Source organism: Notolepis coatsorum, assembly GCF_963971535.1.
Source record: "Notolepis coatsorum genome assembly, chromosome: 8".
Taxonomy (NCBI): Eukaryota; Metazoa; Chordata; class Actinopteri; order Aulopiformes; family Paralepididae; genus Notolepis; species Notolepis coatsorum.
This window is the reverse complement of record NC_140172.1, coordinates 140,911,460-140,939,133: the sequence shown is the minus strand read 5'-3', so window position 1 is coordinate 140,939,133 and position 27,674 is coordinate 140,911,460. Positions and strand designations below refer to the sequence as shown.

Sequence of the window (27,674 nt, the reverse complement as noted above, 5' to 3'; positions counted from 1 at the left end):
CCTCGCGTTATTAAAGCCACCGTGATCCACTCTGCGTTCATTGCTTCCCGGGGAAAACATACAAACAAACAAAGTCTGCAAATCATCGGGAACCATCTGTTGAAAACGGAGCCCTTTTTTCCTGTTTTACCGTCGGCCATGTTTTATTCACGGTGTCCCAGACGGCGCTTGTAACTTTGACCTTTAATATGTCATTGACACAGTTGTCATCTGTGGGAATAATAACTCATTAAAGCACCTTCCCTCCCTCTACGAGACGGGGCCCGGTGGGGAAACCATAGCTGCCATGGGAAATGTAATTAATGCAGGAGGCACTTTCATCCATTGTACTCGGAATCCAATTTACATGTTCCATTCCGGAGTGGAGATTGATTGGATTCAGAGCCGGCTATGTGATGGATGGCTTTGTGGTGGACGATAGGAGATAGATTTAAAGGTTATAGTGCTAACAGTACCTTATACCATTGTTCTTGTACTCAGGGGTCAGGGTCTAGTCCAGTCTTCATGACCACACAAACAAACCATTGGCTGGTCAGTCCTCATGACAACAAAGCATCTACTAGTAAACTATCAGTCTTACTTCTATGTAAAGTCATCTACTAGTAAACTAGCAGTCTTACTTCTATGTAAAGTCATCTACTAGTAAACTAGCAGTCTTACCTCTATGTAAAGTCATCTACTAGTAAACTAGCAGTCTTACCTCTATGTAAAGTCATCTACTAGTAAACTAGCAGTCTTACCTCTATGTAAAGTCATCTACTAGTAAACTAGCAGTCATCCCTCTATGTAAAGTCATCTACTAGTAAACTAGCAGTCTTACCTCTATGTAAAGTAATCTACTAGTAAACTAGCAGTCCTACCTCTATGAAAAGTCATCTACTAGTAAACTAGCAGTCTTACCTCTATGTAAAGTAATCTACTAGTAAACTAACAGTCTTACTTCTATGTAAAGTCATCTACTAGTAAACTAGCAGTCTTACTTCTATGTAAAGTCATCTACTAGTAAACTAGCAGTCTTACCTCTATGTAAAGTCATCTACTAGTAAACTAGCAGTCTTACCTCTATGTAAAGTCATCTACTAGTAAACTAGCAGTCTTACCTCTATGTAAAGTCATCTACTACTGTAGTAAACTAGCAGTCCTACCTCTATGTAAAGTCATCTACTAGTAAACTAGCAGTCTTACCTCTATGTAAAGTCATCTACTAGTAAACTAGCAGTCTTCCCTCTATGTAAAATCCACTACTAGTAAACTAACAGTCCTACCTCTATGTAAAGTCATCTACTAGTAAACTAGCAGTCTTACCTCTATGTAAAGTAATCTACTAGTAAACTAGCAGTCTTCCCTCTATGTAAAATCCTCTACTAGTAAACTAGTGACCACTGTTTGCGGTCAACAGCACCATTCCTCCCAGGTGTCAGGCTCCTCATTCACTTCCATTCATCTTGCGGACCAAGTCTAAATAGCATACTTCTGAACAGGGACGTGCACAGGACTTTAGAGGGGCAGGTGCTCAAAGGCTGAAAAGGGCACTACACTTGTGTGTATATACTAACCGAGCGCGCGCAAGCGCAATTTTTAAGGGCCCTTTTCGGGCGGGGGGCCCCTTTTTATGCTTTTTGGGGGGTTTTGGTGATCAAATATTGAATATTGAAATATAATAATCAGTGCAGGAGCTCACTTATCCTTGAAAGACACTTTTATCACTGACTTAAAAGGCCCATACATCTCCATAAATGTTCAGGGGGGAGGGAATAAGTGCTTACCCTACAGACCCCAAGAAGTGCTGTATATTCTGTATTGTTTAATATAAATGCATTTTTTATTCCAATCCCGGTTTGTATTTGAGATTCCCAAATCCCATCGGACTTGACTTCTTCGTGTCCCTCAATGAGTATAATACCAGCATTCAACTGTATGCGCCACAGCGGTTTCTATCATCATCATCATCACCACCCACGCTATGCATAAAATATATGTCCGCGGAGAGGCACGCTGAGGAGGCCGTGCAAACTGCAATGGAATATGGGGCATCTCTCTCTCTTTACCTAATATTTTGATTCTATCCTGACATTTTTCAGTTGGAAGGGCAGTCTATATGTGTAACGGTAAAAAAATAAATAAAAAATTATTATTATTATTTTGTATTTATTTTTTTGGCCTCTATGTGTGCACGTGCCTGCTTCTGAAGTATAATCAGACGTATTCTATAGTATCTAAGCAATCAATTCTGACCACTTATTTATCACATGTTCTCCCCGAGGTTGTTGTGATGGTTCAATTTGTCAAGAGTGTGTTTGCTCTGCTGTGCTGAGAACGCACCTTCAAGTGAAAATCAAGATGTCAGCAGTCAGAAAGCAGACAGACACAAACAGAAGTTTTGACAAATTAGACCATTTCAACAACTTACAGCTTTATAAAATAATACAGGAAGGAAGCTCTGCGTGTCTGTCTGTGTGTCTGTCTGTGTGTCTGTGTGTCTGTCTGTGTGTCTGTGTGTCTGTCTGTCTGTCTGTCTGTCTGTCTGTCTGTCTGTCTGTCTGTCTGTCTGTCTGTCTGTCTGTCTGTCTGTCTGTCTGTCTGTCTGTCTGTCTGTCTGTCTGTCTGTCTGTCTGTCTGCAGCATATCTCCACAGCCGTTCCTTCGATAGACTTCACACTCAGTGGGTGTATCGCTGAGGACCCAGGGGAGTGCAATGTAAAATATGGCGCTATAACAACAAACGTTACGCATATCTCGAGAAGCACTCATCCGATGTGAAGTTGTTCGGATGAGTGGCTCTTCACAACACTGCAAGCAGCCATACCACATGTCTCCACAACACTGCAAGCAGCCATACCACAGGTCTCCACAACACTGCAAGCAGCCATACCACAGGTCTCCACAACGCTGCAAGCAGCCACCACATGTCTCCACAACGCTGCAAGCAGCCATACCACAGGTCTCCACAACGCTGCAAGCAGCCATACCACAGGTCTCCACAACGCTGCAAGCAGCCACCACATGTCTCCACAACGCTGCAAGCAGCCATACCACAGGTCTCCACAACGCTGCAAGCAGCCATACCACATGTCTCCACAACGCTGCAAGCAGCCATACCACAGGTCTCCACAACACTGCAAGCAGCCATACCTCATGTCTCCACAACGCTGCAAGCAGCCATACCACAGGTCTCCACAACACTGCAAGCAGCCATACCTCATGTCTCCACAACGCTGCAAGCAGCCATACCACATGTCTCCACAACGCTGCAAGCAGCCATACCACAGGTCTCCACAACACTGCAAGCAGCCATACCTCATGTCTCCACAACACTGCAAGCAGCCATACCACAGGTCTCCACAACGCTGCAAGCAGCCATACCTCATGTCTCCACAACGCTGCAAGCAGCCACCACATGTCTCCACAACGCTGCAAGCAGCCACACCACAGGTCTCCACAACACTGCAAGCAGCCATACCACAGGTCTCCACAACGCTGCAAGCAGCCACCACAGGTCTCCACAACGCTGCAAGCAGCCACCACATGTCTCCACAACGCTGCAAGCAGCCATACCACAGGTCTCCACAACGCTGCAAGCAGCCATACCACATGTCTCCACAACGCTGCAAGCAGCCATACCTCATGTCTCCACAACGCTGCAAGCAGCCATACCACAGGTCTCCACAACGCTGCAAGCAGCCATACCTCATGTCTCCACAACACTGCAAGCAGCCATGCCGCATGTCTCCACAACGCTGCAAGCAGCCATACAACAGGTCTCCACAACGCTGCAAGCAGCCACCACAGGTCTCCACAACGCTGCAAGCAGCCATACCACAGGTCTCCACAACGCTGCAAGCAGCCACACCACAGGTCTCCACAACGCTGCAAGCAGCCATACCACATGTCTCCACAACGCTGCAAGCAGCCATGCCACATGTCTCCACAACGCTGCAAGCAGCCATACCACAGGTCTACACAACGCTGCAAGCAGCCATACCACAGGTCTCCACAACGCTGCAAGCAGCCACACCACAGGTCTCCACAACGCTGCAAGCAGCCACACCACAGGTCTCCACAACGCTGCAAGCAGCCATACCACAGGTCTCCACAACGCTGCAAGCAGCCATACCACAGGTCTCCACAACGCTGCAAGCAGCCATACCACATGTCTCCACAATGCTGCAAGCAGCCATACCACATGTCTCCACAACGCTGCAAGCAGCCATACCACAGGTCTCCACAACGCTGCAAGCAGCCATACCACAGGTCTCCACAACGCTGCAAGCAGCCATACCACAGGTCTCCACAACGCTGCAAGCAGCCATACCACAGGTCTCCACAACGCTGCAAGCAGCCATACCACAGGTCTCCACAACGCTGCAAGCAGCCATACCACAGGTCTCCACAACGCTGCAAGCAGCCATTCCACAGGTCTCCACAATACTGCAAGCAGCCATACCACAGGTCTCCACAACGCTGCAAGCAGCCACACCACAGGTCTCCACAACGCTGCAAGCAGCCACACCACAGGTCTCCACAACGCTGCAAGCAGCCATACCTCATGTCTCCACAACGCTGCAAGCAGCCATACCACAGGTCTCCACAACGCTGCAAGCAGCCATACCACAGGTCTCCACAACGCTGCAAGCAGCCACACCACAGGTCTCCACAACGCTGCAAGCAGCCACACCACAGGTCTCCACAACGCTGCAAGCAGCCATACCACAGGTCTACACAACGCTGCAAGCAGCCATACCACAGGTCTACACAACGCTGCAAGCAGCCATTCCACAGGTCTCCACAACGCTGCAAGCAGCCATACCACAGGTCTCCACAACGCTGCAAGCAGCCATACCACAGGTCTACACAACGCTGCAAGCAGCCATACCACAGGTCTCCACAACGCTGCAAGCAGCCATACCGCAGGTCTACACAACGCTGCAAGCAGCCATACCGCATGTCTCCACAACGCTGCAAGCAGCCATACCGCATGTCTCCACAACGCTGCAAGCAGCCATACCACAGGTCTCCACAACGCTGCAAGCAGCCACACCACAGGTCTCCACAACGCTGCAAGCAGCCATACCACAGGTCTCCACAACGCTGCAAGCAGCCATACCACAGGTCTCCACAACGCTGCAAGCAGCCAAACCACAGGTCTCCACAACGCTGCAAGCAGTCATACCACAGGTCTCCACAACACTGCAAGCAGCCACCACATGTCTCCACAACACTGCAAGCAGCCACCACAGGTCTCCACAACGCTGCAAGCAGCCATACCACAGGTCTCCACAACGCTGCAAGCAGCCATACCACATGTCTCCACAACGCTGCAAGCAGCCATACCACAGGTCTCCACAACGCTGCAAGCAGCCATACCACATGTCTCCACAACGCTGCAAGCAGCCATACCACATGTCTCCACAACGCTGCAAGCAGCCATACCACAGGTCTCCACAACACTGCAAGCAGCCACCACATGTCTCCCACAGAGTCATAACCGTCACTTATGTTGACACTTCCAACACCAAGACATTTCACTCTGGCAGGACTTCATGTTGGTGTTTCTTTTATTATTATATATTATTTTATTATCCTGTATTATAAGATACAATATTACTTTATTGATCCCCTTGGGGAAATACGGGTGTCATAGCAGCATGGGGGAGGGGGGAGGGGGGAGAGGAGGTACAGGTATGGGCAGGGTAATAGAAGAAAGACATAAATATAGGCGATAAAATAACATCTGAATAGAAAAATATGATAAAAGAATAAACCGTGTAAACAATATAATTAAGTCTGACTATAAATTCAGTTTATATTATATGTTGAATACATGCAATACATGAGTATGAGTAAAGGTACATTATACACAAGGTGCCCTAACTGTCAGGGTATATGTCATACGTAGTCCGTGCAGGTTTTGGTGGTTATAAGAGTCAGACACACACATTATTATTTATCTATGTTTTATTTCCCCATGTTTTTATGTTTTTATTCACCTTTATTTTATATATCCGAGGATTTTATAGTCTGCACTTTATGTGCTCATTTCATCGTTCATGTCTTTTACATTCTACTAAAAGTGAATCAAACCATAAACAAGGTGGCCTGTGGGGATGTTAGATCCTAATGTGAAAAACTGTGATTTCTGCTCATTTTACTTATTTTTACTTATATCTTTACGCCCCACTATCCGCTGGGTGCATACTATAACCATATCATGTTTTGTAACAGATTACAGAAGCCTATTGGAATGTGAGGTTCTGATATGAATTGATTCATATATCTGCATTATTTTATCTCACTTTATGCTTTGCTCTTGCTGCTTGTTTTACACTGATTTTATGTTTTATTTCTTACTGATGTAAAGCACTTTCTACTGCAATCCCCTGTATGAAAGGTGCTATACAAATAAAGTTATTATTATTATTATTATTATTATTATTATTATTATTATTATTATTATTATTATTATTATTATTATTATTATTATTATTATTATTATTATTATTATTATTATTATTATTATTATTATTATTATTATGTGTCGAGAACTTACAGCTTCCGAACTTCAGAGGGCAAGCGTGGGCGTCCATGGGGAAGTCCTCCAGGTGCATGGGGCACTCTGCGTGGATGGTCAGCCTGCAAGAGAGACACACACTTTACTGACAGGCCTCAGTGTAGAGTCAGAGGTCAGCCTGTAAGAGAGAGACCAACACTTTACTGACAGGCCTCAGTGTAGAGTCAGAGGTCAGCCTGTAAGAGAGAGAGACCAACACTTTACTGACAGGCCTCAGTGTAGAGTCAGAGGTCAGCCTGTAAGAGAGAGACCAACACTTTACTGACAGGCCTCAGTGTAGAGTCAGAGGTCAGCCTGCAAGAGAGAGAGACCAACACTTTACTGACAGGCCTCAGTGTAGAGTCAGAGGTCAGCCTGTAAGAGAGAGAGACCAACACTTTACTGACAGGCCTCAGTGTAGAGTCAGAGGTCAGCCTGTAAGAGAGAGAGACCAACACTTTACTGACAGGCCTCAGTGTAGAGTCAGAGGTCAGCCTGTAAGAGAGAGAGACCAACACTTTACTGACAGGCCTCAGTGTAGAGTCAGAGGTCAGCCTGTAAGAGAGAGAGACCAACACTTTACTGACAGGCCTCAGTGTAGAGTCAGAGGTCAGCCTGTAAGAGAGAGAGACCAACACTTTACTGACAGGCCTCAGTGTAGAGTCAGAGGTCAGCCTGTGAGAGAGAGACCAACACTTTACTGACAGGCCTCAGTGTAGAGTCAGAGGTCAGCCTGTGAGAGAGAGACCAACACTTTACTGACAGGCCTCAGTGTAGAGTCAGAGGTCAGCCTGTAAGAGAGAGACCAACACTTTACTGACAGGCCTCAGTGTAGAGTCAGAGGTCAGCCTGCAAGAGAGAGACCAACACTTTACTGACAGGCCTCAGTGTAGAGTCAGAGGTCAGCCTGTAAGAGAGAGACCAACACTTTACTGACAGGCCTCAGTGTAGAGTCAGAGGTCAGCCTGTAAGAGAGAGACCAACACTTTACTGACAGGCCTCAGTGTAGAGTCAGAGGTCAGCCTGCAAGAGAGAGACCAACACTTTACTGACAGGCCTCAGTGTAGAGTCAGAGGTCAGCCTGTAAGAGAGAGACCAACACTTTACTGACAGGCCTCAGTGTAGAGTCAGAGGTCAGCCTGTAAGAGAGAGACCAACACTTTACTGACAGGCCTCAGTGTAGAGTCAGAGGTCAGCCTGTAAGAGAGAGAGACCAACACTTTACTGACAGGCCTCAGTGTAGAGTCAGAGGTCAGCCTGCAAGAGAGACCAACACTTTACTGACAGGCCTCAGTGTAGAGTCAGAGGTCAGCCTGTAAGAGAGAGAGACCAACACTTTACTGACAGGCCTCAGTGTAGAGTCAGAGGTCAGCCTGTAAGAGAGAGAGACCAACACTTTACTGACAGGCCTCAGTGTAGAGTCAGAGGTCAGCCTGTAAGAGAGAGACCAACACTTTACTGACAGGCCTCAGTGTAGAGTCAGAGGTCAGCCTGCAAGAGAGAGACCAACACTTTACTGACAGGCCTCAGTGTAGAGTCAGAGGTCAGCCTGCAAGAGAGAGACCAACACTTTACTGACAGGCCTCAGTGTAGAGTCAGAGGTCAGCCTGTAAGAGAGAGACCAACACTTTACTGACAGGCCTCAGTGTAGAGTCAGAGGTCAGCCTGCAAGAGAGAGACCAACACTTTACTGACAGGCCTCAGTGTAGAGTCAGAGGTCAGCCTGTAAGAGAGAGAGACCAACACTTTACTGACAGGCCTCAGTGTAGAGTCAGAGGTCAGCCTGCAAGAGAGAGACCAACACTTTACTGACAGGCCTCAGTGTAGAGTCAGAGGTCAGCCTGCAAGAGAGAGACCAACACTTTACTGACAGGCCTCAGTGTAGAGTCAGAGGTCAGCCTGCAAGAGAGAGACCAACACTTTACTGACAGGCCTTAGTGTAGAGTCAGAGGTCAGCCTGTAAGAGAGAGACCAACACTTTACTGACAGGCCTCAGTGTAGAGTCAGAGGTCAGCCTGTAAGAGAGAGAGACCAACACTTTACTGACAGGCCTCAGTGTAGAGTCAGAGGTCAGCCTGTAAGAGAGAGACCAACACTTTACTGACAGGCCTCAGTGTAGAGTCAGAGGTCAGCCTGTAAGAGAGAGACACACACTTTACTGACAGGCCTCAGTGTAGAGTCAGAGGTCAGCCTGTAAGAGAGAGACCAACACTTTACTGACAGGCCTCAGTGTAGAGTCAGAGGTCAGCCTGTGAGAGAGAGACCAACACTTTACTGACAGGCCTCAGTGTAGAGTCAGAGGTCAGCCTGTAAGAGAGAGACCAACACTTTACTGACAGGCCTCAGTGTAGAGTCAGAGGTCAGCCTGTAAGAGAGAGACCAACACTTTACTGACAGGCCTCAGTGTAGAGTCAGAGGTCAGCCTGTGAGAGAGAGAGACCAACACTTTACTGACAGGCCTCAGTGTAGAGTCAGAGGTCAGCCTGCAAGAGAGACACACACTTTACTGACAGGCCTCAGTGTAGAGTCAGAGGTCAGCCTGTAAGAGAGAGACCAACACTTTACTGACAGGCCTCAGCGTAGAGTCAGAGGTCAGCCTGTAAGAGAGAGACCAACACTTTACTGACAGGCCTCAGCGTAGAGTCAGAGTACAAGGAAACATTAGGAAGACCTTCCCAATTAAGTCAAGTCAAGTCAAGTCAAGTCAAGTCGAGTCAAGTGTTCCTTTATTAATACTCTTGGGGGACATTCAAGTGTCATAGCAGCATGAAGGGGTACAGGAGGTAGGATAGGTAGTAGTAATAATAGAACATAGAACAAAGTAGTGATGATGATAATGATAACAGTAGCAGTAGTGAACAGTAGTGAGTGGCAGTAGTATACAGTAGTAACAGTAGATCAGGACCTGCAGGAGGAGCTTATTAATCATATAAAGATGAATAATGTGAGTAAAAGGAGCACGTCGTAACATTCTATTGTAATTTTACTTTTATTCAAACTTAGTATATACATTCTTATATATTTTTATTTGATTCTACTTTAATTGTCTGTTAATTGTCGACGCACCAAAAGACCCACACGACAGAGTCCTTGTATGTGCGAGCTCACTTGGCAATAAAGACGTTTCTGATTCTGATTCTGCACGGTAATCAAGGTGACAATGACCAGCGCCGTGCTCAATGAGTAGATATAGAATCACGAAAGCATCACCACCCCCCGCGGCGCTATCTCCCAGATGACGTCCTCCGCAGACAAAAGACGTTTATTTTTGAAACGTTGTTGTGTTCAACAGCCGCCGCCCACGCGTCGTCTCAGCCTATCGGTGCTCCTATAGCCGAGGGCGGTAGCCACGGCAACAGCGAGGTAGACGACTGAACGCACTAAAGGACAACACTTATTGTCTATCTCCTTCATTATTCTATATTAGTCCGTGGGTCAGAGCAGATGTTGCTACCAGCTACAAGGTGGTTGTTTGTAGGGTCAGTATGAGTGTTGTGTAATAATAACGTTTCCCCCCCCCATATAGTCCTGGCTGACAGTGATTACATTAGATTCGATTAAAATGTATTGTCATTACACGTATGTACAGAGTTGTATTAATATCTACAGTGATACAGGTGTAAAGACATTGTGGTAGTAAGTCATACTGGCCAGCAGCGTAACTAGTAAGAGTAGATAAGGGATATGTACAGATATAGTATCTACAGATATGTAAAAAGTATTATATGCAGGTATGTACAGACAAATGTGGATATATATATATATATATATATATATATATATATATTACGGTAGAATATATGTATACGGTATAAACAGCATTAATGTACATGCTATCATACAGTTATATAGGTTACTGTATACAGATTCAGATTCAGTTTTATTGTTGCATCTTGTCATATTCACGTACAAAAAGAGCAAGATTCTTGGGTCTTGCGCCCTCGACCTACAGCATGTCAATAAAATACATACGAAAGAAACACAATAAAGACCAGCATAATAGTGATTTAAGAAAAAGTGACAGTGCTGAGAGTGGTGATATAAAAAGTGCAACAGTAGAATAAAATGTACATACAGTACTTAAAAATACTTAAAATACAGAAAAACACAGAGTAAAAATCATAATTGTTTAGGTATTGTTCATGAGTCTGATGGCTTGGTGGTAGAATGAGTCCTTGACCCTGCTGGACCGGGCTCTGAGGCTGCGGTAACGCCTCCCGGAAGGCAGCAGTTGAAACAAACTGTTGTTGGGATGGCTGGGGTCTTTTATAATCCTCCGGGCCTTGCTGATGCACCGGTTGTTATAAATGTCCTATGTATACAGGGGAGCTCACAGGCACAGATTTTCTGAGCTGTCTTAACAACTCTCTGTATTGCTCTGCGGCTGTGAGCAGTGCAGTTCCCCTACCAGGCTGTGATGCAGCCGGTATAGGACACACTCGTGGTGCCCCTGTAGGATGCACGCAGGATGCTAGGCCCCATGCCAAACTTTTTTAGTCTTCTCAGGTGGAAGAGGTATAAGTAGGTATAAAGAAGGATTATATGCAGGTATATTCAGACAGATATGAATATATATATATATAGCCAGGTCTTGCTCGGAAAAGAGATCTTTGATCTCAAGTGACTACCTGGTAAAATAAAGGTAAAAAAAAAAAAAAAAAAATATATATATACGGTCAATATAAATGTGTATATTGTCTGACTTGGGCGAGCGTTCCCTTGTCTGTCTGGGGTGAGCCAATGGACCTATCTCAAACCCTGCCCTCTTTTCTTGATCCTCCAATCACAACTGTCGCTTACCTCAGTTGTGATTGGAGGATCAAGAAAAGAGGGCAGGGTTTGAGACAGGTCTATTAAGGGGGAGTGATGATTAGGTGGCCTTGATGTCAGAGACCTGATTGGTAATTTGGCCAGGAATGTCGGGGAACCCCCTACTCTTTACGATAGGCGTCCTGGGTTCTTTAACGACCGAGAGTCAACATAGAGCATCCTGATGGCCTGGGTATAGAAGCTCCTTTTGAGTCTCTCTGAGCTATAGGTCTACTCTGTCTGTTTGATACTGTAATACTCTCTCCTGGGTCCATACGTCTTCTGTGTTGGTGTGGGCATTGCTGGCCTACAGGACCGGTCGATGGTCTCTAACTACACACCCTCTGAAGACCTCTACCCTCTGCATCTTCTAACTACACACACTTCTGTGACCCCCCTCAGACCCACTCCTATCGGAGCTTCAAGAGGTCTACCATCATCCCTGTGCCGAAGAAACCCTCCCCAGCATGTCCAAATGACTACAGACCGGTGGCACTCACCTCTGTGGTCATGAAATGTTTCGAGAGGCTGGTCAAGGACCACATTTGTGCCTCCCTCCCCAGTGATATGGACCCTATGCAATTTGCATACAGGACAAACAGGTCCACCGACGACGCGGTCTCCCAGGTACTGCACAGCACCCTCTCGCACCTTGACCGTCAGAAGGGGGGCTATGTGAGACTGTTGTTCATTGACTACAGCTCAGCGTTCAACACCATAGTCCCCACCAGACTGGTGGACAAGCTGATCGAGCTAGGTCTGAGCTCCGCCCTGAGCGCCTGGGTACTGGACTTTCTGAGCGAAAGACCCCAGGCGGTCAGGGTGGGGGGTCAGACCTCCAACACCATCACCCTGAGCATCGGGTCCCCCCAGGGCTGTGTTCTGAGCCCCCTGCTGTACTCACTCTACACACACGACTGTGTGGCCAAGTTCAGCTCCAACTCCATAGTGAAGTTCGCAGATGACACGGTGGTGGTGGGGCTGATCTCGGACAACGACGAGAAGGCCTACCGGGAGGAGGTTGAGGTACTGGAACGCTGGTGCCAGGACAACAGCCTGCTCCTGAACATTGGCAAAACCAAGGAACTGATCGTGGATTATAGGAGAGGACAGCAGGAGACACACACACCACTGATGATAAACGGGGCTACCGTGGACAGGGTGAGCAGCTTCAAGTACCTGGGGGTCCACATCTCAGAGGACCTGACATGGTCAACACACATAGGCACAGTAGTAAAGAAGGCGAAACAGCGTCTCTACCACCTGAGACAGTTAAGGAAGTTCAGAGTATCGGGGAAGATACTCCAGTCCTTCTACTCAGGAGCTGTAGAGAGCATCCTGACCGGAAACATCACTGCCTGGTATGGAAACAGCACGGCACAGGACAAGAAGGCCCTACAGAAAGTGGTGCGCTCAGCCGAGCGTACCACGGGTATTGCACTACCCCCCCTGCAGGTTCTATACAACAAGAGGTGCAAATCCAGAGCCTGCAGGATAATGAAAGACCCTCACCACCCCAATAACAGCCTGTTTCAGCTGCTGAGGTCAGGCAGACGCCTGCAAATCCCAGCTACTAGGACAGAGCGGCTTAGGCTCAGCTTCTTCCCCCAGGCCATCAGAGCCATGAACAATGTACATTGAGTGCTCAGAACATTGAACTGTCCACACACAAGCACACATGAACACACACACGACACGCACACTGTGCACACTCACACACGAGCAGCCACTTAACACTTTAACATGAGCGGGCACACACTCATGTCGCACACACGCACACTTATGGCCAAAGGAAAGGACACTTTAAATTAGAATAACAGGAACAGTGTATTGCACTACCAAAGCTAACTAGCATGTCACACATGCGCTGTAAATAACTATGTACAGATACCGAGATGTCACTCCATGTTACCTGCTACCTGTTACTGCACAATGTTGTTTCTTCTTTTGATTCTATTATATGTACCACTGTATTGCACATCGTTGCGGGCAAGACCACCCGCATTTCATTGTATACCTGTATGCCGTGACAATTAAAACTCTTGACTTGACTTGACTTGAGCTCCTGGGGGGTCATCAAAGAGAAGCAGGCTATTCTCGGAATTAACTTCCCACCACAGTCAGGGCAGCTGAAACCCACCCAATTGTCTGCCGTCGACTAAAAACAATCAATATCTGAAATTAAAAACTGAAAAGAAAAGAAAAAAACCTTCTTGCTGTCTTTTACTATTATGCGCTTTGCTACTAAGCAATCTACCATGCCTATATTACTACCTACTATGCTAATATGTCTATACTACTATGCACTCAAGACTGTAGCACTCAAGTTCAACACTCTTTAACGGCATGGGCAACATATTCCAGTGTGTCGCTCCACCAAACCTAAATGAACATTTACCCATGTTGGTTTTGAACCTAGGCGAGCACAGATCAGCAATACTGGCTCTTGTGAGGTGAGAATGAGTGTCAACACTCAAGTAATCATTGAGGTACTCTGGGGCCCTGTTGTAATATTATGTTATGGACCCTACTGAGCTGCGGTTGTACTGACCTATAGCTTCCAGAGGGAGCCAGCCCAACTGCTGGAAGTGCTGTTGACCAACATGGTCTCTTGAGGCTAGCCCCAACGCTACCCTGACTAGCTTATTTTGAGAGACCTGTACTTTTTCAGGTACATTTATCTATTTTTACCTCATTTGCAATTGCACCTTACCTCAAAGTTTTGTACCTAATTTTCTGCATTGTACCTCACTGTTTACAAATTTTTACTACTTTATATTGTATATTGTACTGTATATATATTGTATATTCCTCTTTACTTACTTTTTTTTACTTTCTTACTTACTTTCTTTACTGTATGAAGCACACTCTCAGGGGCTCATACAGAACCAAGCATTTCAACGTAAAGTATGTGTATTTCATTGTGATATTTAATAAACAAACTTGAACTTGAAACTTTATCTTTTAGAACTTAGGTCAGGCCACAGTACCATGAACAAGTTGCATATGTAAGTATGTTCCGTCCAGCAGAATCCAGAAGTCATACAACGCTATTGTTTTGATCAGGATAATTCATCACTGCAATGAACGTGACTATTAAAAAAAAATACAAAAGAAACATCCACAGAGCTTTTAGAAAGGTGTGGAATAAAAGTATTGCTTTTCCCTCCAAGAAATAATTTATTAATGAATTTATAATTACTAAATGTTTTCAGGCCGCGACCCCCACTATTATAGAAAAAGAAATGATATTAAAAAAAAAATATATATATATGGAAATGTATGGTTGAAACATGCAAACGTTCAAACGCACACACACTAATAAGCATTGGAGACTTTTAACCAGGGCCGGACTGGGGAAATCATTCAGGTCAGGAAATATAGTGCGAAATATAGCCCCAGTCAGGCCACTTTTTAAGTGGGGGGTCTGGGGGTCCCCCACCAGGATTTTTTTTGTTACAAAGACTTCATTTCCTGCATTCTGGTGCAGATTTATTTTTTTATTTGTACACTTTAAATGCCAGTGTTTGTGTAAAAAAAACAGGCTAGCTGTATGATTAGCAACAACACTGATTTTGATGGATTTTCTGTTTTTTTGTAATGTCAGATTGAAAATAATACAATCTTTTATTCAACTTCAGCCCTGATCATAACACCACATATTCATTTTATAATTCTAACCCTTTAAATGCCAGTGTGTGTGATGGCATATATTTGCAATATATCAAATGCAAAGTAGATTTTTCTGGGGGGGATTATTACAGGCTAGCATGTGTCAATGATTAGCAACAACACTGATTTTGATGGATTTTTTGTTTTTTGTAGGGGTCCCGCCTCCACCAATCACATGCGGCTCCCTTTGTGTGTGTGTGTGAGCAAGAGAGAGAGAGAGAGAGAGAGAGAGAGAGAGAGAGAGAGAGAGAGAGAGAGAGAGAGAGAGAGAGAGAGAGAGAGAGAGAGAGAGAGAGAGAGAGAGAGAGAGAGAGAGAGTTCTCCAATTTGTGTGAGTTGCAGTGATCTCCTTTGTTCCCCACCTAGGTTATCTAACTATTGCGCCGCTCCAACTAGAAACACTGGCCTGGCCGCTTCATTACTTTAGGCAACCAACTTGCGCCTAGCCACGCCCCCGCGGCGCCGCGGGGAGCTCTACCGCGGCATTATGAAGCCGTAATCCCCCCTGTTTTAACATCGACGGTTAGCTCAACTCGTTCGCCGCCTTGCTGTGGAACCTGTGGTGCATTGGTGACAAGTTTGAATCACTTCAATTTTTTTATTTTTTTTATTTTTTTTCGTTATATAAACGTGCATTCTTTCGCCGGTTAAGTTTAGGCATTCTTTCGGAGTTGGTTAAGGTTAGGGTTAAGTTTAGGCATTCTTTCGGAGTTGGTTAAGGTTAGGGTTAAGTTTAGGCATTCTTTCGGAGTTGGTTAAGGTTAGGGTTAAGTTTAGGCATTCTTTCGGAGTTGGTTAAGGTTAGGGTTTGTCGCAGAGCATGGCAATAGAATGCAGCCTATTTCCGCACTGCCGCTCTCTCGCCGCGGTCACATCAGAGAAACGCTGAACGCAAGTTGGTTGCCTAACGTGTTGACGCGGCCTGGCCGCCTGAATACTTTAGACAACAAATGTTTGTTTCCGCGTCTCTGATTGGCCAGGTCATTTCTGGTCATGTGACATGTACGCCCAATCGTGGGACCGCAAGTGTCTACACTGGTTAAGCTTAGGCGCACTTTCGAAGTTGTTTAAGGTTAGAGTTTATCTTAGAGCATGGCGATAGAACGCCTGCCCTTCTTTCGACGGTTAAGCTTAGGCACTCTTTCGAAGTTGGTTAAGGTTAGAGTTTGTCTTAGAGCATGGCGATAGAACGCCAGGTAGTTTGCAGGGTTAGACCCGGAAATAGGCGCAGAACTTGCTGTCCCACGATTGGCGCACATGTCACATGACCTGGCCAATCAGAGCGCAAAACTCGCACGCGGAAACAAACATTTGTTGTCGAAAGTATTCACGCGGCCTGGCCTGCTTCTAAGTTCAGTGGCCTGACTGCATAATACATTTTTATTAAAATTTTTTTTTTTTGAAATGATTATTATTATAATTGTTTGAGAAATCATCTGGCGACCCCCCTGCGGCGGCTCACGACCCCCACTTTGGGAACCACTGCTCTAGTGCAACATCTAGTGGCTCAGTGTTATCTATAGCACCTTTAAGGTAAGGGTTACAGTAGGTTTATAAAAATGAAAATGATGACAAAATAGTTTAATCAATACACAGGCTGACTTGATTCTACAGTGTTGTACAGTATATACTGCATTACTGCTTTCAGCAATAGAGAGATAGAGGCACCTCTGATAGACGGTAGACCTTCAGTGGTTTGAATGTCAGCTCATCCATTAAACTTCATAGGGTTTTATATCATCCACTTACCAGATGAGCGGTCTGTGTTAAACAGAATTATGTTAAACCGCCTTTTTACGACAATTGTGTTTACGATTCGATTCATAACTTTGACCTTTTACAGTAGATTAGAGATTAGCTAGCAGGCTAATTAGCGGGTGACATGAATAATGCAGTATGTAACCAGCCAGGAAACGAGCCTGTGGTCTTCCTCCGTTTCCCGTGGAGCTGCAGACCGCCACTCCGTCTGCACGCGCGGCTCATGCCGGTGCTTCTGGCGTTGACGGCGGGATAATTGTGATGACCCTCGTCGTCTACCTCTGTTCCTCCCAAAATCCTCACCTCGGGGCGTCGTCCTGCGTCCAATTAACACCAGCGACCGCTCCGCTGGCCGCCACGCTGCTCCTTAGATGACGTTTTGTTTTGTTTTGTTTTGTTTGTTTGTTTATTATATGTCACAACAAAATACAGAATACTTTATATGAAATGCTTATTTCTGAAAGAGCCCCTGAGAGTGTGCAACATACAGTAAAAAAGAAAGTAAGTCAATATACATATACAATATACAAGTAAAATGAGTAACAGTGAGGTACAATGCAGAAATGAGATGGGGTACAACACTTAGGATAGGGTGCAAATGAGGTATGGATGTAGTGCAATTTTTTTTAAATAATAGATACATATAAAGTGTGTTAAAGTGTCTAACCGGCTTTGGGAACCGGGCTGGCTGTAGCTACGCGTCGGCGCAGTTTTTACATACTACTTTGTCTTTTTCTCTCTCTCTTGAGCTTACTGGCATGTCTGACTTGTGCTCTCTCCTGAGCTTACTGGCATGTCTGACTTGTGCTCTCTCTTGAGCTTACTGGCATGTCTGACTTGTGCTCTCTCTTGAGCTTACTGGCATGTCTGACTTGTGCTCTCTCTTGAGCTTACTGGCATGTCTGACTTGTGCTCTCTCTTGAGCTTACTGGCATGTCTGACTTGTGCTCTCTCTTGAGCTTACTGGCATGTCTGACTTGTGCTCTCTCTTGAGCTTACTGGCATGTCTGACTTGTGCTCTCTCCTGAGCTTACTGGCATGTCTGACTTGTGCTCTCTCCTGAGCTTACTGGCATGTCTGACTTGTGCTCTCTCCTGAGCTTACTGGCATGTCTGACTTGTGCTCTCTCCTGAGCTTACTGGCATGTCTGACTTGTGCTCTCTCTTGAGCTTACTGGCATGTCTGACTTGTGCTCTCTCTTGAGCTTACTGGCATGTCTGACTTGTGCTCTCTCTTGAGCTTACTGGCATGTCTGACTTGTGCTCTCTCCTGAGCTTACTGGCATGTCTGACTTGTGCTATCTCTTGAGCTTACTGGCATGTCTGACTTGTGCTCTCTCCTGAGCTTACTGGCATGTCTGACTTGTGCTTTCTCTTGAGCTTACTGGCATGTCTGACTTGTGCTCTCTCCTGAGCTTACTGGCATGTCTGACTTGTGCTCTCTCTTGAGCTTACTGGCATGTCTGACTTGTGCTCTCTCTTGAGCTTACTGGCATGTCTGACTTGTGCTCTCTCCTGAGCTTACTGGCATGTCTGACTTGTGCTCTCTCCTGAGCTTACTGGCATGTCTGACTTGTGCTCTCTCTTGAGCTTACTGGCATGTCTGACTTGTGCTCTCTCCTGAGCTTACTGGCATGTCTGACTTGTGCTCTCTCCTGAGCTTACTGGCATGTCTGACTTGCTTTAAGCAAACACAAACAAAGAACAACAACGACGACAACAACAAAACAGGTGACCTTAGCTTTACTCTCTTGACGATCAATAAGATGTCATCAGTATAGGGTGACACTTGAATGGTGAATTATGCATTTTATATAACAGCTTTTATCCAAAGCACTTATAGCAGTAATATAGTAATGATAGTAATGATATTAAGGTAATGATAGTAATGATAGTAATTACTAGGGATGTCCGATATTATCGGCCTACCGATATTATCGGCCGATATCGGCATTAAAATGTGATATCGGAAAATATCGGTATCGGTTTTAAATTATTATTTTTTTTTTACATTTCTATAACCTTTATTTACCCAGGCAAGCAAGTAAGAACAAATTCTGATTTTATTTATTGTCAAAAGTATGCATAATGTTGTGTTAATTCTACAACAAGAGATATGTAATGTTAATGACCTGAAATTATTCCATTTTTTTGGGGGGGGGGGGGGGGGGACCCTGCATATATCGGTTGATATCGGTATCGGAAATTAAGAGTTGGACAATATCGGTATATTGGTATCGGTAAAAAAGCCAATATCGAGCATCCCTAGTAATTATAGTAATTACAAAAGGCTACAGGGATCCGAGGCTCTATGTGTAAAACCAGTTAAAATGCTTTAATCTATTAAGGTAATAATAAAGTTAAACAGGACAGTGTTAGTGTTTATAGTCATGCCTCAACGAGGCATTGTGATGTCCGAAAATAAATAAAAGCACTACACACACTGCAAATGACAGTGAATAAATACATACATACATAAGAACTAAACTCAATCGCGTGGATATGATTATAGTGGAATAGAATGGACACATCTATATTCTGCTCTCAGCACACCCCATTCCTTTCATGTAGGCTATATATTTAATAATATATATTATAAATCCATAGTTCATTAGCAACGACGCACTAACGTAAGTTACACATGCGTTGTATTGTGCTGTATAATGACAATACATTTGAATCTAATCGAATCAAATTTTGATCAGTCGCAAATCGCTTCCGCGCTACCTGTTGAATACGGGGGGGGGGGGGGGGGGTCAGCACAGCCCAGATGCAATGCTGAGCCTCAATGCTGAGTCAATCAATTAAACAAAATCAATTAAAACAACTACAGACTGAGGTGAAATGGTTGGCTATTATAGATTTAAACTGACCTATGGATACTAACGTATTGAGTTTTAAAGTGCTTTACAAAACATTCCACGTGTCAGCAGGGGCCAGTGGCGTAGCGGAGGTTAGGGGGCCCCGCCCCCACTGTAGACTATCCTCTTAGATTTTGTAACGCGCGAACAGGGCGCAGACAGTGGAGCCCAGTATGGTGTGGTCTTAGCATGGGGTCAGCCGGTCAGTCATGGTGTTGTCTTAGCGTGGGGTCAGTCGGTCAGTCATGGTCTGGTCTTAGCGTGGGGTCAGTCGGTCAGTCATGGTCTGGTCCGTCTGGCCAGTCGGTCAGTCATGGCGTGGTCTTAGCGTGGGGTCAGTCATGGTGTGGTCTTAGCGTGGGGTCAGTCGGTCAGTCATGGTGTGGTCTTAGCGTGGGGTCAGTCGGTCAGTCATGGTGTGGTCTTAGCGTGGGGTCAGTCGGTCAGTCATGGTGTGGTCTTAGCATGGGGTCAGCCGGTCAGTCATGGCGTGGTCTTAGCGTGGGGTCAGTCGGTCAGTCATGGTGTGGTCTTAGCGTGGGGTCAGTCGGTCAGTCATGGCGTGGTCTTAGCGTGGGGTCAGTCGGTCAGTCATGGTGTGGTCTTAGCGTGGGGTCAGTCGGTCAGTCATGGCGTGGTCTTAGCATGGGGTCAGTCGGTCAGTCATGGCGTGGTCTTAGCGTGGGGTCAGTCGGGTCAGTCATGGTGTGGTCTTAGCATGGGGTCAGTCGGTCAGTCATGGTGTGGTCTTAGCGTGGGGTCAGCCGGTCAGTCATGGTGTGGTCTTAGCGTGGGGTCAGTCGGGTCAGTCATGGTGTGGTCTTAGCATGGGGTCAGTCGGTCAGTCATGGTGTGGTCTTAGCATGGGGTCAGTCGGTCAGTCATGGTGTGGTCTTAGCGTGGGGTCAGCCGGTCAGTCATGGTGTGGTCTTAGCGTGGGGTCAGTCGGTCAGTCATGGCGTGGTCTTAGCGTGGGGTCAGCCGGTCAGTCATGGTGTGGTCTTAGCGTGGGGTCAGTCGGTCAGTCATGGTGTGGTCTTAGCGTGGGGTCAGTCGGTCAGTCATGGTCTGGTCTTAGCGTGGGGTCAGTCGGGTCAGTCATGGTGTGGTCTTAGCATGGGGTCAGTCGGTCAGTCATGGTGTGGTCTTAGCATGGGGTCAGTCGGTCAGTCATGGTGTGGTCTTAGCGTGGGGTCAGTCGGTCAGTCATGGTGTGGTCTTAGCGTGGGGTCAGCCGGTCAGTCATGGTGTGGTCTTAGCGTGGGGTCAGCCGGTCAGTCATGGCGTGGTCTTAGTGTGGGGTCAGTCGGGTCAGTCACGGCGTGGTCTTAGCGTGGGGTCAGTCGGTCAGTCATGGTGTGGTCTTAGCGTGGGGTCAGTCGGTCAGTCATGGTGTGGTCTTAGCGTGGGGTCAGTCATGGTGTGGTCTTAGCGTGGGGTCAGTCGGGTCAGTCATGGTGTGGTCTTAGCGTGGGGTCAGTCGGGTCAGTCATGGCGTGGTCTTAGCGTGGGGTCAGTCATGGTGTGGTCTTAGCGTGGGGTCAGTCGGGTCAGTCATGGCGTGGTCTTAGCGTGGGGTCAGTCGGTCAGTCATGGTGTGGTCTTAGCGTGGGGTCAGTCATGGCGTGGTCTTAGCGTGGGGTCAGTCGGTCAGTCATGGTGTGGTCTTAGCGTGGGGTCAGTCGGTCAGTCATGGTGTGGTCTTAGCGTGGGGTCAGTCGGTCAGTCATGGCGTGGTCTTAGCGTGGGGTCAGTGGGGTCACTCATGGCGTGGTCTTAGCGTGGGGTCAGTCGGTCAGTCATGGCGTGGTCTTAGCGTGGGGTCAGTGGGGTCACTCATGGCGTGGTCTTAGCGTCTGGACGCCGTGCGGCCGCGACTCACCTCATGGTGTACAGCAGCGTGCCGTTGTCCACCAGGCGCAGCAGCTTGTTGGGCGTGGTCATGTTGTGGGCCACGGACTTCTTGCCGTTGTGGAAGAACGTGTCCGGGGTCCAGATCTTACTGGCCAGCAGGTTGTTGAGGGGCAGGACCTGCATGGGCCCGTCGAACTTCAGCCGCTCGTCTCGCCAGCTCTGACGGAAGAACACGTCGATGGTGTACTCCTGCAGGGGGGGGGGGGGGGGGGGGCGGAGGAGGAGGGTAAATGGTAACTGGTAAATGGCTGCTTTTTTATAGAGCTCTTTTATCCAAAGCGCTTTACAATTTGTTACTCACATTTCACTCACACATTCACACACCGACAGCAGAGGCGAGTCAGGCGACCATGCAAGGTGCCAACCTGCTCATCGGGAGCAATTAGGGGTTAAGTGTCTTGCTCAAGGACACATCGACACGCTGCCCGGGAGGAGCGGGAATTGAACCGGGAACCTCCAGATTGCCAGATGACTGCTCTACCTCCCAAACCACTGTCAAGTCAGTCCCACAGCTTTTTTCCCCCACAAGCCACACGACTCCTGAACAAGGACAACAGGAGATAGTCCTCTTAAACACTCCTGAACACACACACACACACCTCTTAAACACTCCTGAACACACACACACCTCTTAAACACTCCTGAACACACACACACCTCTTAAACACTCCTGAACACATACACACACACACACACACCTCTTAAACACTCCTGAACACACACACCTCTTAAACACTCCTGAACACACACACACACACACCTCTTAAACACTCCTGAACACACACACACACACACCTCTTAAACACTCCTGAACACACACACACACACACCTCTTAAACACTCCTGAACACACACACACACACACCTCTTAAACACTCCTGAACACACACACACCTCTTAAACACTCCTGAACACATACACACACACACACACACACCTCTTAAACACTCCTGAACACACACACACACACACACACCTCTTAAACACTCCTGAACACATACACACACACACACACACACACCTCTTAAACACTCCTGAACACACACACACACACACACCTCTTAAACACTCCTGAACACATACACACACACACACCTCTTAAACACTCCTGAACACACACACACACACACACACACCTCTTAAACACTCCTGAACACACACACACACCTCTTAAACACTCCTGAACACATACACACACACACACCTCTTAAACACTCCTGAACACATACACACACACACACCTCTTAAACACTCCTGAACACACACACCTCTTAAACACTCCTGAATACACACACCTCTTAAACACTCCTGAACACACACACCTCTTAAACACTCCTGAACACACACACACACACACCTCTTAAACACTCCTGAACACACACACACACACCTCTTAAACACTCCTGAACACACACACACCTCTTAAACACTCCTGAACACATACACACACACACACACACACCTCTTAAACACTCCTGAACACACACACACACACACCTCTTAAACACTCCTGAACACATACACACACACACACACACACACCTCTTAAACACTCCTGAACACACACACACACACACCTCTTAAACACTCCTGAACACATACACACACACACACCTCTTAAACACTCCTGAACACATACACACACACACACCTCTTAAACACTCCTGAACACACACACACACCTCTTAAACACTCCTGAACACATACACACACACACACCTCTTAAACACTCCTGAACACACACACACACCTCTTAAACACTCCTGAACACATACACACACACACACACCTCTTAAACACTCCTGAACACATACACACACACACACCTCTTAAACACTCCTGAACACACACACCTCTTAAACACTCCTGAATACACACACCTCTTAAACACTCCTGAACACACACACAAGACACACACACCCTGCACTGCACTGTAATATGCACATACACAATACGCAAGACACTTTCTGTAAAAAAAAAGAAATCTATTTTATTTTATCTTACCTCCTTATATATTTTATCTTATTTTATCTTACTACTACTATTTTGTATTTTGTACTGTATATGCAAGACACTTTCTGTAAATAATTGGCTATTTTATCTTACCTTATTATATGGCTGCTTTTTTATATAGCACTTTTATCCAAAGCGCTTTACAATTTGTTACTCACATTTGACCCATTCACTCACACATTCACACACCGACGGCGGAGGCGACCATGCAAGGTGCCAACCTGATCATCGGGAGCAATTAGGGGTTAAGTGTCTTGCTCAAGGACACATCGACACGCTGCCCGGAAGGAGTGGGAATCGAACTGGGAGCCTCCGGATTGCCAGACGACTGCTCTACCTCCCGAGCCACTGTCGCCCCATTATATATCTTGTATCTATCAATTGTATCTACTACTACTTATTGTTACCATTATTGTATTCATTGATGTTTTTTTTTTTATTATCCTTTTCCCCATTCTTTTTCCGTTTTTCTCCCATCCCAATGTTAGTCGTTATGCCAATCTATCACAGAGACTATCACATGCTTCCTCCGACACATGTGTAGCCAGCCCACCGCTTCTTTTCACCTGGTAGCGCGGACTCTCACTGGGAGAGTGTAACGTGTGGAAGGTCACACTGCCTCTCCCAGATCCTTCCCTTGCTGTGCAGGCGCCCCGACCGAACTGTAGGAGTCGCTGTTTACAACGACCAGGACCCACCCTCGCCGGGTTTCTCACCCTCTAACACTGCCAATTGTGTTAGTATGGACGGTCGATCCCACTGTCTCTGTGGTGGTAGACAGACGCTTAGTCCGCTGCGCTACCCGGCCGTCCCTTCATTGATGTTTCTTAATTGTGCACTGAGGAGTCTGAGCTTGAAACCCAAAAATGCCCTTACCTGCAATGCCCCTGTATTGTTGTGTATTTGACAATAAAGAAGTTGAACTTGAACAGTAGCTACGCTGAAGAGGCTGATCCCCTCTCTCTCTCTCTGACAGAGAGACAATGATACTGAGATGACACGTAGGGCTGGTGTTCACGGTGGGTGTCAGTGTTCCGCTCTGCAACAAGCGGGTCTTGAACATCACGCGTTTGGCCCAAATTGTCAGGGCTTTTACGTCAGATTCTGAGGAGGAGAGGAGTCTTTTCAATATTACACACTATTACACTATAGCATTAGTACACACTGTGAATCTATTACACACTATTACACTATGAATCTATAACCCCGCCCCCCCCTCTCTCGCTCTCGCTATCTCTCTCCCTCTCTGTCTATCTCTATCTCTCTTCCCTCAAACGGTAAGCCATCTACGGGTAATGAAACCACAGAAAACAAGTTATCAAAAGAAATATTGATATTTTGACACTTTTCCTAAAGAAATACTGATATTTTGACACTTACTTTCTGAGCCAAGACAAGGTATTCTCTCCTGAAAACACGAGGGTGAATCCACTTTTTGGGGATTCATTGGCTTAAAAGTATGTCAATCTTGCCTTTCAAAATGCTGATAAACCTCACGGCGTTAAACCTCACGGTGTTGAACATCATAGTGTTGAACTTCACGGTGTTGATTTTTTTTTTAAATATATATATTCTTTATTTAAATATTTATTTTTTGAATAAATAATAATTTAGAAATGAGATCGCGATTTTTTTATCCATTAATTGTGCAGCCCTAGTTGATGATGTGTGGAGTTGTACTTTGAGTCGGTGGCTTTCTGGCCACGAGACTCCGGAGCTTTCGCTTCCCACAGAGACGTCCCCTGAGAGACGCAGCGCTACTCATCTGACATCATGTCCACTGTGGCGCGAACAGACACAAGTCCACAGCCCCGACCGTCTCCCTCTAGAGCCGCCTTTGACCCCGCCCCCCGAACGAGTCCACAGCCCCGACCGTCTCCCTCTAGAGCCGTCTTTGACCCCGCTCCCCGAACGAGTCCACAGCCACCGACCGTCTCCCTCTAGAGCCGTCTTTGACCCTGCCCCCCGAACAAGTCCACAGCCCCGACCGTCTCCCTCTAGAGCCGCCTTTGACCCCGCCCCCCGAACGAGTCCACAGCCCCGACGGTCTCCCTCTAGAGCCGCCTTTGACCCCGCCCCCCCCGAACGAGTCCAGAGCCCCGCCCGTCTCCCTCTAGAGCCGCCTTTGACCCCGCCCCCCGAACGAGTCCAGAGCCCCGCCCGTCTCCCTCTAGAGCCGCCTTTGACCCCGCCCCCCGAACGAGTCCACAGCCCCGACGGTCTCCCTCTAGAGCCGCCTTTGACCCCGCCCCCCGAACGAGTCCACAGCCCCGACGGTCTCCCTCTAGAGCCGCCTTTGACCCCGCCCCCCGAACGAGTCCAGAGCCTCGACCGTCTCCCTCTAGAGCCGCCTTTGACCCCGCCCCCCGAACGAGTCCACAGCCCCGACGGTCTCCCTCTAGAGCCGCCTTTGACCCCGCCCCCCCGAACGAGTCCAGAGCCCTGCCCGTCTCCCTCTAGAGCCGTCTTTGACCCCCCCCCCCCGAACGAGTCCAGAGCCCTGCCCGTCTCCCTCTAGATCCGTCTTTGACCCCGCCCCCCGAACGAGTCCACAGCCCCGACGTCTCCCTCTAGAGCCGCCTTTGACCCTGCCCACCGAACGAGTCCAGAGACCCGGAGGTCTCCCTCTAGAGCCGCCTTTGACCCTGCCCACCGAACGAGTCCAGAGACCCGGAGGTCCCACTCTAGAGCCGCCTTTGACCCCGCCCACCGAACGAGTCCAGAGCCCTGACCGTCTCCCTCTAGAGCCGTCTTTGACCCCGCCCCCCGAACGAGTCCACACCCCCGACGACTCCCTCTAGAGCCGTCTTTGACCCCGCCCCCCGAACGAGTCCACAGCCCCGACCGTCTCCCTCTAGAGCCGTCTTTGACCCTTGCCCCCCGAACAAGTCCAGAGATCCGACCGTCTCCCTCTAGAGCCGTCTTTGACCCCGCCCCCCCGAACGAGTCCACAGCCCCAACGACTCCCTCTAGAGCCGTCTTTGACCCCGCCCCCCGAACGAGTCCACAGCCCCGACCGTCTCCCTCTAGAGCCGCCTTTGACCCCGCCCCCCGAACGAGTCCACAGCCCCGACGGTCTCCCTCTAGAGCCGCCTTTGACCCCGCCCCCCCGAACGAGTCCAGAGCCCCGCCCGTCTCCCTCTAGAGCCGCCTTTGACCCCGCCCCCCCGAACGAGTCCAGAGCCCCGCCCGTCTCCCTCTAGAGCCGTCTTTGACCCCCCCCCCCCGAACGAGTCCAGAGCCCTGCCCGTCTCCCTCTAGATCCGTCTTTGACCCCGCCCCCCGGACGAGTCCAGAGACCCGGAGGTCTCCCTCTAGAGCCGCCTTTGACCCTGCCCACCGAACGAGTCCAGAGACCCGGAGGTCTCCCTCTAGAGCCGCCTTTGACCCTGCCCACCGAACGAGTCCAGAGACCCGGAGGTCTCCCTCTAGAGCCGCCTTTGACCCTGCCCACCGAACGAGTCCAGAGACCCGGAGGTCCCACTCTAGAGCCGCCTTTGACCCCGCCCACCGAACGAGTCCAGAGCCCTGCCCGTCTCCCTCTAGAGCCGTCTTTGACCCCGCCCCCCGAACGAGTCCAGAGCCCCGCCCATCTCCCTCTAGAGCCATCTTTAACCCCGCCCCCCGGACGAGTCCAGAGTCGCGAGCACAGCCTATCGGCGCTTTGAACGGCAAGATTGACACACTTTAAGCCAATCGAACACTGACTCCACTGCAAAAAAAGGGATTCACACCCCTATCTCTCCCGCTCTCTGGGGGCAGAAGAGAGAACAGCTTGTCTTAGGAAGTGTCAAAATGTCAGTATTTCTTGAGGGGAACATGTCAAAATGTCATTATTATTTCAGGAGAAGTGTCACATGTGAGTATTTCTTTGGATAAGCCATGTTTTCATGACCAGTAGCTGACAGTGTGACGATTCTCACCAAGGTTTCCTTTCTCTCTTTATGTTCCTACATCTTTTCTGAGCAAGTAACAATACAGAAAAAAATAAAAACAAAACAGATGAACTCAGTCACAACACAATACAATACAATACCCACAGTCTGCACATTTAATACATAGCTATTGTTCTAAAAAATAGTACAAAAATATATAGTAAGA

At 47.6% G+C, this 27,674-nt stretch overlaps 1 protein-coding gene across 1 annotated transcript in view; it reads right to left on the bottom strand.

Moving 5' to 3' along the window:
• The window catches only part of gabra3 (gamma-aminobutyric acid type A receptor subunit alpha3), a gene marked incomplete at both ends in the record, with an annotated part of 316,811 nt that overhangs the window by 143,024 nt on the left and 146,113 nt on the right, over positions 1 to 27,674 (bottom strand). The window contains 2 exon segments of the mRNA XM_084319586.1: positions 6,548 to 6,630; positions 21,529 to 21,749. Coding sequence (XP_084175712.1) covers positions 6,548 to 6,630; positions 21,529 to 21,749 — 304 coding nt within the window.